The sequence below is a fragment of the Sapajus apella genome, unplaced genomic scaffold, assembly GCF_009761245.1.
Source record: "Sapajus apella isolate SASKATOON/1434 unplaced genomic scaffold, GSC_monkey_1.0 scaffold10, whole genome shotgun sequence".
In the NCBI taxonomy this organism is placed as follows: domain Eukaryota; kingdom Metazoa; phylum Chordata; class Mammalia; order Primates; family Cebidae; genus Sapajus; species Sapajus apella.
In genome coordinates, this window is record NW_022436950.1 from 9,577,816 (window position 1) to 9,590,937 (window position 13,122).

At 36.6% G+C, this 13,122-nt stretch overlaps 1 protein-coding gene across 1 annotated transcript in view; it reads right to left on the reverse strand.

Annotated features, from left to right (window-relative positions):
• Window positions 1-12,598, reverse strand: part of SP100 (SP100 nuclear antigen) — a 110,611-nt gene extending 98,013 nt beyond the window's left edge. Inside the window, exons 1-2 of the mRNA XM_032277952.1 lie at window positions 12,205-12,598; window positions 10,249-10,323 (exon numbers count right to left, since the gene is read on the reverse strand). Of these exons, the coding sequence (XP_032133843.1) occupies window positions 10,249-10,323; window positions 12,205-12,236 (107 nt within the window). The 5' untranslated portion in view covers window positions 12,237-12,598. The remainder of the gene's footprint in view (window positions 1-10,248; window positions 10,324-12,204) is intronic.
• Between the last annotated feature and the right edge of the window lie 524 nt (window positions 12,599-13,122).

Consider the following 13,122-nt stretch of genomic DNA (forward strand, 5'->3'; position numbering starts at 1 on the left):
AAAGAGAGAGAGACAGAATTGTTTTAGCTCTAAGAACATAAATATGCTGAAGGTGAAGGAATGAAAAAAGATATTCCATGCAAAAAGTGACAAAAAGAAAGCAGGGGTGGTTATATTTATACCAAATGAAATGTACATTAAGTAAAAAATGGCCACAAGAGATACAGAAGATCAATATATAAGGATAAAGGGGACAGTTCATCAAGAGGATACAACAATTTTAAATATTTTTGCATACAACACTGTAACATCTAAATAAAGCAAATACTAACAGAACTGAGAAAAGAAAGAAACAGCAATACAATATTAGTAGGAGACTTTAATACTCTACCCTCAATAATCATAGATCAACCAGACAGAAAATCATAGGAAAACATTGATCTTGAACCAGACTTTAGATCAAATGGACCTAACAAACATATATAGAACATTTCATTCAACAGCAACAGAATACACATTCTACTCCAGTGTACATGAAACATTCTCCAGGAAAAAAATCATATGTTAGGCCACAAAAGAAGTCTTAACAAATTCAACACTGGAATCATGTCAAGTATCTTTTCTGGGCACAATATTATGAAACTAGAGATCCATAATAGGAAACTTGAGGAATTAATAACTTCAGTAAACAAATATGTAAATAATGTAAGAACATTAATCAACACATTCCTGAATAACCAATAGGTCAAAGAGGAAGCCAAAAAGGTAACTTATAAATATCCTGAGGCAAACAAAAATGAAACACAACATAGCAAAATTTATGGAATGCAACGAGAGCAGTTCTAAGAGGCAAGTTTATAGTATAAACACCTACATTAGGAAAAAAATCCTAAACCATTTGGCTTTACACTTGATGAAGAAAGACAAGGTAAACCCAAAGTTAGCAACAGAGGGAGAAAATAATGTGGATTAGAGAAAAATTAAATAGAAAATATAAAAACAATAGAAAAGATCAACAAAACTCAGAATTGGTTCTTTGAAAAGATAAACAGAATTAACAAATTCTTAGCTAAATTAACCAAGTTAGTAACTTTTTTAACCAAGTTAAAAAAGAGACAAGACTCAAATAAATAAACATAAATGAAGAGGAGACATTACAACTGATAACATGATAATACAAAGAATCATGAGACTGCTATGAACAATTACACATCAACAAATTGGAGAGCCTAGAAGAAATAGATAAATTCCTAGAAATATACAATCTATCAAAACTGAGTCCTGAAAAAACAGATAATCTGAACAGATCAAGAATGGGTAAAGCATTGAATAAGTAAACAACTTTCCATTAAAGAAAAACCATTGGCTATGCTAATGAATTCTACCAAACATTTAAGAAGAAATTAATACCAATTCTTCTCAACCTCTTCCAAAACTATTAAGAGCAAGGAACACTTCCAAGCTCATTTGATGAGCATTACCTTGATACCTAAGTCAGATTAGGACACTACAAGAAAAGAAAATTACAGGCCAATCCCCCTGATATACATAGATGCAGCAATTCTCAACAAAATACTATGAAACAAAACCAAATTCAACAGTATGCTAAAATGATCACTTACCATGATCAATTGGGATTTATCCCTGGGATGCAACTATGATGCAACATGTAAATCAGTAAATGTGACGTGCAACATTAACAGAGTGAAGGACAAAAATTATATGAACATTTTAATAGATGCAGAAAAAGCATTTGAAAACTTCAACATACTTTCATGATAGAAAACGTTTAACAAATTAGGTATAAATGAAATATACCTGAACACAATAAAGGCCATGTATAACAAGCCCACTGCTAGCATCAAATTCAATAATAAAAAGCTGAAAGCTTTTTTTCTAAGACGAAGAACAAGACAACAATGACCACTCTTGCCATATCTATTCAACACAGTACTGAAAGTCCTAGGCAGATTAATTGGGCAAGAAAAATAAATTAAAGGCATCTAAATCAGAAAGGAAGAAGTAAAATTGTTTCTGTTTCCAGATGACATGATCTTATATATAGAAATGCCTACAAGACTCCACTAGTCTTAGATTCAGATTGATGTATCTAAAAAAGTTGAATCATAAAAATAGAGAGTCAAACAGCAGTTGCCAAGGGCTGGGAAGTGGGGGGAATGGGGAAATGTTGGTTAAAGGGTACAGACTTTCAGTTATAAGATGGATACGTTCTGGGTATTTAATGTGTAGTATAGAGACTATGGTTAACAATAATGTATTACATATTTGAACTTTGCTAAAAGAGTAGATTTTAAACGTTCTTATCACACACATACAATGTTAACTATGTGACATGATGACTATATTAACTAACTTGATTGTGGTAATCATTTCACAATATAAACATATATGAAATCATCATGTTGTATACCTTCAATTTATAGTTATGTCAATTATACCTCAATAACACCAAAAATTAATAAAAGGATAATCACAACTAAATATTTTAACCTTAGGAGACTTTTAAATTCAAGCAATTATATCATGGTCTGTGTTCCTAAAGTATTGGATTGTATTTACACGTTTAGATGATTTCTGTAGAACGACAAATGTGGCGGCATTACGTCCTTATTACCATAAAACTTCCCTGGGGAACCTCCCACTCCCATCATGCACACGACACCACAGCAGTTTCAGATTAACCATATTTAGTTAAGAAAATGCTGGCACCCCAATTGAGAACTGCCCACTCATTACCCAGCAAATTCCTCCCCGCATCCCCCACCCCTTTTCTTTTGAGACCGAGTCTCATTCTGTTGCCCAGGCTAGAGTGCAGTGGTGCGATCTCGGCTCACGGCAATCTCCATCTCCTGGGCTCAAGCAATTCTCCCTGCCTCAGTCTCCCTAGTAGCTAGTATTACAGGTGCTTGCTACCATGTGTGGCTAATTTGTTTTTTTTTTTTTTCTTTTTTTAGTAGAGGTGTGGTTTCACCATGTTGGCGAGGCCAGTATGGAACTCCTGACCTGCCTCACTTCCCAAAGTGTTGGGATTACAGGTGTGAGCCACTGTGCCTGGCCAACCTCTCCCCTTATTATGGAATATTCCATGACTTCATTATGCTTATCCATACAGCATGTGAGCCCTGGCCAGGTTGGGCATGGCCCATTCTTTCGAGGACACTTGCAATCCTCTCTTGAGTGTGTACTTGCTTTTGCTCTGCAATCAATCTTCTATACTTTCACTTTGGTCTAGCCTTCAAATTCTTTTATGGAGTGAAGCCAAGAACCTGTGCTGGCCTACTGGCAACACCATTATTGATACCGTCATTTTACAGGGAAGAAACAAGGCTTGCCCCACCTCCACATCTATACAGTGGCAGAGCTGGACTTCACACCATCCCTCTCCAAGAGTCCTAGTGTTGATCTTCCCCCATCCTACCCTCTCTCCCATCTGGCATTGGTTACTACACTCTTAATCATCGCACTATATTGCCTTTCAAATGTGGCGAAGCCTCAAAACTAACTATGCACTAGGCCACAAAAGAAACAATAGACTCTCACAAATGGAAATCTGAAGAAACACATTTTCTAACCACAATGTGATAGGATCAGAGTAAACAACCAAAAGACAGGACGGTTTCCCTGACTCATTTCACTGAGAAATTTTAAAAGCTGCTTCCAAACACTTCTTAGGTTGACCAAGAAATCAAAATCAAAATAACAAATGGCTAAGAAATAAACTCCAATGAAAATACTATGCATTATAAAGGCCAAACATTTCCAAAGTGGCACAGAGGTGAACATTAATGGCCTGAAATGCATTTATTAAAAAAAATAAGAAACACTGACAAGTAAATTAAGCTTTAAGTCAAGGTATTAGAAACAGAATACAAGGTAATCCCCCCAACAAAGTAGAAGTAAATAATTAGGAAAGAAAATAAATAGAAAAATATAATAAAGAAAAGCAAGATTAATTAAATCTCAAACAGAAAATAAGAGCAGTGGATCAATAAAATCAAAATGTGGTTCATTGAAAAGAACAACAATATGGGAAGATTGATCATGAAAACAAAGGAAAAGACAGTAATAAACAATGGTAGAAATAGGAAAAAGGATAGGTCTTCAGAGAAGGAAAGGATTAAAACTTTATAAAAGAAATTCCAATACAACTTTCTACTAAGAAGAAGAGATTCTAGGACGATTATTTATTTTCAGGACAATATAAATGATCAAAATTGGCTCAAAGGTCAGCATAAGAACTAAAAATAATAAGAGAAATGCCCAATATACTTCCAGAAGTACACTAATCTACTTTCTCCCCACAACTACACACACAGACATCAGTTTCAAATAGTTTTATGGACAATTTTCTGCAATCTTTCAAGGAACAGATGATGTCTGTATTAAACAAATCATTCTAATATATATCTGTGCATATATATATATATGTATTCAAAGTTTCAATCACCCCCAGTTATTTCATGAGGCTGCTATATTTCTGCTATCAACACTAGACACATACAAAGTAAGAAATGAAAATTGTAGGCCAAAAAGTTGCTTATAAATACATGAGGTAAAAATCCCTCAATAAAATATAAGTAAATCCAACTCAGGAGTGGATGAAAGAGTCATATGATATGACCATGTAGGTGTTATCTCAGGAATTCCAGGAAAGGTCACATTAGAGAACCAATCTATGCATTTGGTTAATCCTGGCAGGTTGAGCAGAACTGCATTCATCTGTGTTCCCTCTGAAATCCCATGAAACCACCTGTAAGAAAGAGTTAGAGGCAGAAAAGCAGCAAAGACCATGGAATAGAAAAGGAAAGGATAAATAAGAATAATCAAACATTTTGGAAGATAGGTGCATATATGGTAGCTAATTTCACAGAATGAAAGAATAAAAAACCTGATTACTTGTTTAAGGGAAGCTGATAAGGAGGAAGCCAGTGTACACTTTTGAACTTGGGAAGCTGTCATGAATTGGAGGAACTGTTCCTTCAGAAGATGAGTTGGAAAAGGAAAAATCAAAATGGAGCACAGTCAACAAGAGGCATTCCTTGAACAGAGCTCCTAATCAAATTTTTAGGGTCTTACTCTTAAACGTGAAAGAGTACCCAATGAACACTTGATGAATTATTTCAGAACAAGCAAATAATGGAAGAGGAGCTGGGAAAGAAACTTGGAAGAAACTAGTACTTAAAATAACCTTGGAAGAAACACAAAATTTTAAAAATTATCATCCTCATTAGTAGAGAAAAAATTTTGGATTTCTTGAAACAAGAAGATGCTATAAAAAATAAACAACTTTTAAAAACAGATTTGGAAATTAAAAATATAATGACAGAAGTTTTTTAATCACTAGAAGGAATGAAAGACCTCAGAAAATATCACAGAAGGTAGATTCAAGAAAAGAAGACATACAAGATTGTCAGGAAAGAGCAGGAAGTCTCTAGAGGATCAGTCTAGGAAACCTAACATCCAACTAACAGGAATTCCAAAAGATAAAAGAGATAAAGCAGAAGGAAGAAAATAATCAAGTATCACAAGCAAAATGATCAGAATTGACATAAAGTGTTTCCACTTGAATGGGCCCTGGAGAGTGAAGCACAACAAATGAATTTAACACTCACACCAAGGCAAACCATCATGAGATTTTAGAATCATGGGATTAAAGAGAAGAGCCAGAAAGTTTCAGAGAGGCAAAACAGATGACATGGAAAGACAAGGTCAAGAATCAGAATGGCATCAGACTTCTTATTAGCAATGCCAGAAACTGCAAGACAGTTAACTAAATTAATTTCCAAACTATGCATTTATACTTACCAAATATTTATGCAGTTGTGAGGATTAAGGATAAAAATTTTTTCTAGACATATGCGATTTTTAAAAAATATGTATACACACACACATACATATGCATATATATACTTTCTATGAACTCTTAGCAGGAGGCTATTGGATAATGTGGTAAACCAACATGAGATAGTAAAGCAAGAAAGAGGAATATATATAATCCACAAAACAAGACCGAACACGGGAGAGATGTCAAACTTCAGAAGGTCAGCCTTGGAAGCTGAAACTAACCAGAACTGATGGGATCAGGAGAATGAATAATTCCAGGAGGGCTTCCCCAAGAAAGGAAAATGGAATTGATAAGTTACTCAATGTGCCTTACTGTACTGAGAAGAGTTTTAGAATTCTGTAGAGCGCTCGGGAAGAATTCATAATGAGGACACACAAAATCCAAGCAAATATATGAGGATAATACTTATTTTGGGGGGGATGTTACACAGGAATGGCAACGTGATCATAATATAGTACATGACTTGATTACAAACAACATTTAAGTAGTCATCATAATGGCAACACTGATTACTGATGAACCTCCAACTGTGATGTATTATGAGAATGGACAGGGAATGAAAAGGAGTGTTATGGAAAAAGTCGACATCTTCTGTTATATTATGTGAACAGATTAATGTCTGAAACTTGAAAAATTACAAAGAGTTGTATCAGCATATCATTTCAAATTACAGAAGTAAATACAGAAGGAAGAGCCAAAAACTTAAAGATAATCCATGTGGGAAACTGGACACAGGCTGGGAAGATGGCAGAAAGAAGTACTTGTGTTTTTAAAGCCTTATTGACTGATACTTTAAGTTATATATATGTTTTACTTTGGTGAAATTAACAACTGAATTAATAAAAGTTTCAATATAATTTACTCTGGATAAACAGATTAAAAGAGAAAAATGATACAATTCTCAAAGATTCTGTAGTAGGCATTTTGATAAATATCCTATACACAGGCCTGATTAAAAGAAATAACTAGTGTTCTCATTGTTCAACACCCACTTATGAGCAAGAACATGCGGTGTTTGGTTTTCTGTTTTTGTGTCAGTTTGCTGAGAATGATGGCTTCCAGCTTTATCCATGTCCCTGCAAAGGACATGAACTCATCCTTTTTTATGGCTGCATAGTATGCCATGGTGTATATGTGCCACATTTTCTTTATCCAGTCTATCATTAATTGGCATTTGGGTTGGTTCCAAGTCTTTGCTACTGTGAACAGTTCCACAATAAACATACATGTGCCTGTGTCTTTATAATCGAACGATGTATAGTCCTTTGGATATATACCCAGTAATGGGATTGGGGAGGGGAACATCATACACCGGGGGCCTGTCAGGGGGTGGGGGAGGTAGAGGAGGGATAGCAGGAGGTGGAGGTTAGGGGAGAGATAGCATTAGGAAAATTACCTAATGTAGATGACGGGGTGATGGATGCAGCAAATCACCATGGCACGCGTATACCTATGTAACAAGCCTGCGTGTTCTGCACATGTACCCCAGAACTTAAAGTATAATAATAAAAAGAAAGAAATAACTTTTAGTAAACCAGAGCCAGCAAAAAATGTCCGTAACTTGAAAAAAGGTGTCTATTAGAAAGCCTCAATTCAAATATTATAAGTATTCCCCCCGAACCCAGGAACAAAACTAAAATGCTCGTTTTTACTGTTACTATTCAGTATTACACTGGTGGTCCTGGCTAACACACTAAGGCAAAAGAGAAAGAGAAAATAAGATAGAAAAAGAAAAGAATAGGGGTATAAATTCTGAAAAAGAGGAGATAGAGTTGCTACTATTTTTGAAGATGTAATTATTTCTCGAGAAAAACATAAGACAATATTAGGAGGGAGAAAACCACTTAGTAAGACTTTTATGCACAAGATCAGCGAGCTAAAATGAATAGATTTCCCTTATGCCAGCAAGAAATACATAGAAAATGTAAAAGGAAAATGAATTCCTGTTTACAAATACAAGCTTTAAATGCCTAGCACTAAAGTGACCCAATAAAATCCCAAGTTCAAAGAATCATGAATAAATGGGGAGATATACTATGTTTCTAATTGGGGTCATTCTGAATTTCTCTTAAAACACAAATTCTTCCTAAATTTATCTGTTCATTTAGCGTCTCCCAATTGAATCCCAGTAAGGTAGATTACAGAACACTGCCTTTAAAATCACAGTAACTAAAACATTTCAGTATTGAAACAAGAATGAAAAATAGAACCATGGATTAAAACATGGGTAACCAATGCAAATTCACACATAAAATTTAATACACTGGTTCCCTTTTATCCACAGGGGATGCTTCCAAGATCCCCAGTGGATGCTTGAAACCGCAGATAGTATCAAACTCTGTACATATATACTATGTTTTCTGCTACCTATACATAAATTAGGCACAATAGGAGATTAATAATATCTAATAATAAAGTAGATCAACTATCACAATGTACTGTAATAAAAATTATGTAAATGTGGTCTCTTTTTCTCTCTCAAAACATCATACTGTAGACATTACCAACCTCAGCATATGATTTTTTTCTTTCAGGAAATTTCACATTTTCACCTAAAGGAAGCACTTGACGGTTTCTCTTTGGCATATCTGAATTGCCAGCATCAATCCTCTTGTGCTTTGGGGCCACTATTGACTAATATATAAGGGTTCCTTGAACTCAAACTCTGTTATGCCAGGACAGTCAATCTGATCACCAGGACAGCTACACAGTGACTTACGGGCCGGTAGTGTCTACATTGTGGATACCCTGGATAAAGGGATGGTTCACATACTGGTCGGGATGGAGAGGGACAGCATGAGATTTCATCACACTTCTCAGAATGGGAAGTATCTTAAAACTCATGAATTGTTTATTTCTGGAATTTTCCATTTAATGTTTTGGACCAAGTTTTACTACAGGTAACTGAAACCTCAGAAAGTAAAATTGTTGATAAGGGAGGGCTACTATAGTTAATAATAGCATAAAGAGATCAAATATCTATGAAGGAATCTAGCAGAAGTCCAAAGTCTTCAGAGAGAAAAATACAAAGTTTAATAGAAAATATTTTTAAAGTAATAATATACACAAACTATATACACTAGATGGAAGTTGTAATATTGTAAAAACATTCGTTCTCTTCAAATTGATTTATAGATTCAGTGCAGTTCCACATAAAATTCCAATATTTTGACAGGTAAATTTGGGAACACAAAAGTCTAAGACATTTTGGAGGAAGAGGAAGAGATTTGCTCCCTCAGAAGTCAAGAGTTCCTGGGAAGCTGTCATCACCATGGCAGTGTGTTACTGGCATCAGGAGGGGCTGTCACAGACCAAGGGCGAGAAGAGAGAACACAGAAGCACAGCCTGCCTCTATACTCCCAAAAAGGGTAGCAATGTGACTCAGTGGAGAAAAGGATCATTTAATCAATTAATGGTGTCCTCAGAAAGATTGATAAGAATCAAAACAAAGATTTCAAACTGTAGCTCAGGCAAAAAACAATTTGACCTCAGATAAAACAGGAAATGTAAAAAAAACACAAGTTCACCCAGATTCTGACTAAGCAAGCAGGAAGTTTGGGGTGAGGTGCCGGGGTCAAGCCTGGCTAGAGGAGCTATAAAGCCGCCACAGGCACATGGAACACAAGATCAGACAGAATCAGTTGTAAGAATAACTCAGAGACAATCAGGAGACGATCCCAAAGTTCTTAACAGCACGTGCACACCTAAATAAAGCAAGACTGTGAAGATTGAATGACAAGAGGTCACGGAGCTTGCAGAGGTATAGAAACAAATTAAGATCCTTCCTCAAAAATAAATGCTATCAATTTTTTAAAAATTTGAAATGACAAGAAACAAGAAAGCTACTAAAAGGTAAACAATTGTCATGGAGGAACGTTTGAGACAGCTATTATGAACACAAAGTAAAAAACTGAAAAGATGAAAGCACCAGGAGCCAAATAAAAGCTGTGAGGGCTAACGTGACTCCAACGTAAGAATATTTTTGTTTAAAAATTTAAAAAGTTTTGAAAAATATTAGAGAAGGAACTCTTCCTTGAATAACCGTAGCAGCAAATCTGCCACCTTAACACAGGGTCAACTGTGAAGACTGACATTGCCCATGGAGTATGCCAGCATCACTTCATTCATAATGAAGGTGCATCTACCTTAAAAAATCCGTATCACAAGAAGTTTATACATAAAATTTTAAGCTTTAATAAGATAAAAGTCGCCATACACAAAGGTAATGGACAAGAAAAGTATATTTATACTTACAGAATATTTAGTGAATTCTCTCATATCATGAAAAAAAGGACAAATAACTCAATCACACTGGCAAAAAATAAAACAAGCAATTTATAGAAGAGGGAATTTAAATGGCCAAGAAACATGAAAAGCTGTTCAATGTTCCACATCATTAGGAAAATACAAATTAAAACAAAATGTAACTCTTCATTCATCACCTTTGCAAACTGTGGCTGTGTGTAGGAAGATGGCTGGTCTCAATTGCTATTGGTGAATTACATTCATTCAGCCTCCTAGAAAGACAATTTGGCAGGACCTATAAACAAGTCTATGCAACAATCTTGCATGTTCTTCACATATACCCCAAAACCTAAAATGTTATAAAATATTTAAAAAAAAAAAAAAGAAAAAATGGTGCATATACACAATGGAATACTATTTGGCCATAAAAAAGAATGAGATTCTGACATTTGCAACAACATGGATGGAACTGGAGAAATAAGCCAGGCACAGAAAGACAAAGTTCACGTGTTCTCACTCCCTTGTGGGAGCTAGAAATCAAAACAATTGAGCTTATGAAAACAGAGAGTAGAAGATGGTAACCAGAGACTGGGAAGGGTGGTTGAGGAAGCAGAAGTAGAAATGGTAATGGGTGCAAAAATACAGTTAGATAGCATGAGGAAGACCTCGAATTCGATGGTACAACAGTGTGACTGTAGTTGACAATAATTTATTGTACATTATAAAGTAACTAAAAGAGTATAAGTGGGATGTTCGCAGCATAAAGAAAGAATAAATACTTGAGGTGATGATAACTCATTTACCCTGATGGGATTACTATGCATTGTATGCCTGTTTCAAAATATTTCATGTACCACATAAATATATATACCTGCTATGTACCAACATAAATAAACCAAGTATATAACTGGACCTTTTGCCTCAACAGTTCCATTTTCTAAGGTTTAAAGACAAGATAAATAGTTGCGTACATGTAAAAACCCAAAAAGAAATATATAATCATTGTTATGATCGTTTATTGGTCAATGTGAACAATTTAAAACAACCTAAATGTCCTACAATTGGAGAACAAATAATTATGGTATATCAATTCTATGGAATGGGATGCATAAAAAGAATGAGGCAGATCTATATGTATTAAGGTTAAAAGCTCTCCAAGTTTTCCACTATTAAAATAAGTAAAAATGCAAAATGCAGAATAGCACATGCAATGTAATTTATTACAAAACAAGGACACAAATTATGTATTTACAAAAATGCATTTTATATATATATATATATATACATAGAAAAATATCAAAAAAGCTATGCCCAAGACTCTTCACAGGACTAGGAAGGGAAGCTACAAGGGTGGGTGAGTGATAAAGATAACTTTTTCCCTTAATTTACTTCTCTACTGTTTTAAATTTTATGAACAATAATGTATAGTGTATTTCTTTTCTATCAAAAAATTTAGAAGATTAAGTAATGTTATTTCAGAACTCATTACTAGAGAAAAGACAGGATTTCCTTCTCTTTTCTGGTCAGAGGTATCCCCCATCTTGGGACAGGCTATTGAAGTAAAAATAAACATATTTAGCCTTTTGCCATCCTGGGCCGTTTTCTTCCTTTTCCTTATTTTGATCAAGGTTGATGGTATAAGAACTCAGACCCTGAGCCAGTCATGGGAATAGCCAACAGAGGCCCCTTGCCAGGACAGGTAAGACCACAGCATCCGATGTTTAAAAGTAAGCCAGGTGTTTACCCTGGAGTGTTTATTTTCTAAACCACCTTTTTTTTTGACATGACATATGTGAAGGCAGAGGAAGGCCAAGGGATGTGAAAAGGTCCAGAGATCCTGAAGAAACAGTTAATCCCAGCCGCAAACGACTGCTATGTTCAGAGTGTCCTGGCCAGCTGAGCAGTAGTTTCAAAACAAGAAAGTCACGTGTGTTACGGCAAGCTGGACTCACACCAACAGCTGTCCTGTTCCCGTTTTAAAAATCTGATTTCCTCACTATCTTCTCTTTCATTTATTTATATCACATCACACACCTATGTTCTTGGAAAGAAGGATTAAACAAAGTGAAGCCTTAGACACAAACGGAACTAAAGGCCTGAAAATTGCAATATAGCTAGAGATAAAGGTTAAAGGAAGGGAGATAAAGACTCACCGGGTGCTCAGGTCGCTGTCCCCGCCTGCCATCTTCCCACCCTAGGCCCTCCCTGGGCCTCAAACCTGGCCTCTGAGCCCCTCAGTCAGCCCAGCTTGCCTGGAGTGTGGCTGCTCAGGCCCCAAGCAGGAAGTCGGCCGACAGACTGACTGAGAGAGGGCTCCGCCCAAATGGGGAAAAGAGAAGTGAAAGTATTTATTTAACCTCCTGCATGGCTGCAGTTGCTGTGTTTCTCCTCCTTTCTCACTCCAAGGGGTTCTCAGCTTTTCTGAAATGTGGCAGAGGGTTGCAGGAGAGGCCTGACAGGCAGCAACGCCTGCAGGACCAGGGAAGGAGGGCCCAGGGGACGAGCAGGGCCAGCTCCCGGAGTCCACTAGTTTGTGCAATGGACAGCAAACAAATTTGCTTGAAACAAAAGTGTCCTTAGCTGCTCCGACTTCTAAGAGGGGGCATAGTTTACATGAGAGTTGGGGGTGGGGTGGGGGAAACTCCATGTTTGCCCCTTGTCCTTGCTGAGATGGCTGGGGATGGGGGCTGGAGGGTGAGAGGGAAAGCCAGAAACTTCAAATCTTCTCTCAGGCCCATGGGAGAGCTTGGACTGGACTAAGGTAGGTCCTGACAATGCTCGGCCTTATAACCTGGGGAGAGTGTTCTTAGCCTTCCAGGAAATCAGTCAGAGGTGAGAGAGAACTCTCCACACCCTGGGACCACAGGCTGGAGCCAGCGTGGTAAGAGAGGCGAACATTTTAGGTGCAAGAGGTTAAGGAATCTTGACTATGGAGCCACCGTGCAACAGCCAGGGGTGAAGAGACCTCTGAGCTTCAGAGAAGTCGCTGGAATCTTGAGAGAACAAAGGCTTCTCATTGGAGGAGGAGGGAGGTTGGAACCCAGGTGATCTAGACATGGAAGGGCAGGGTG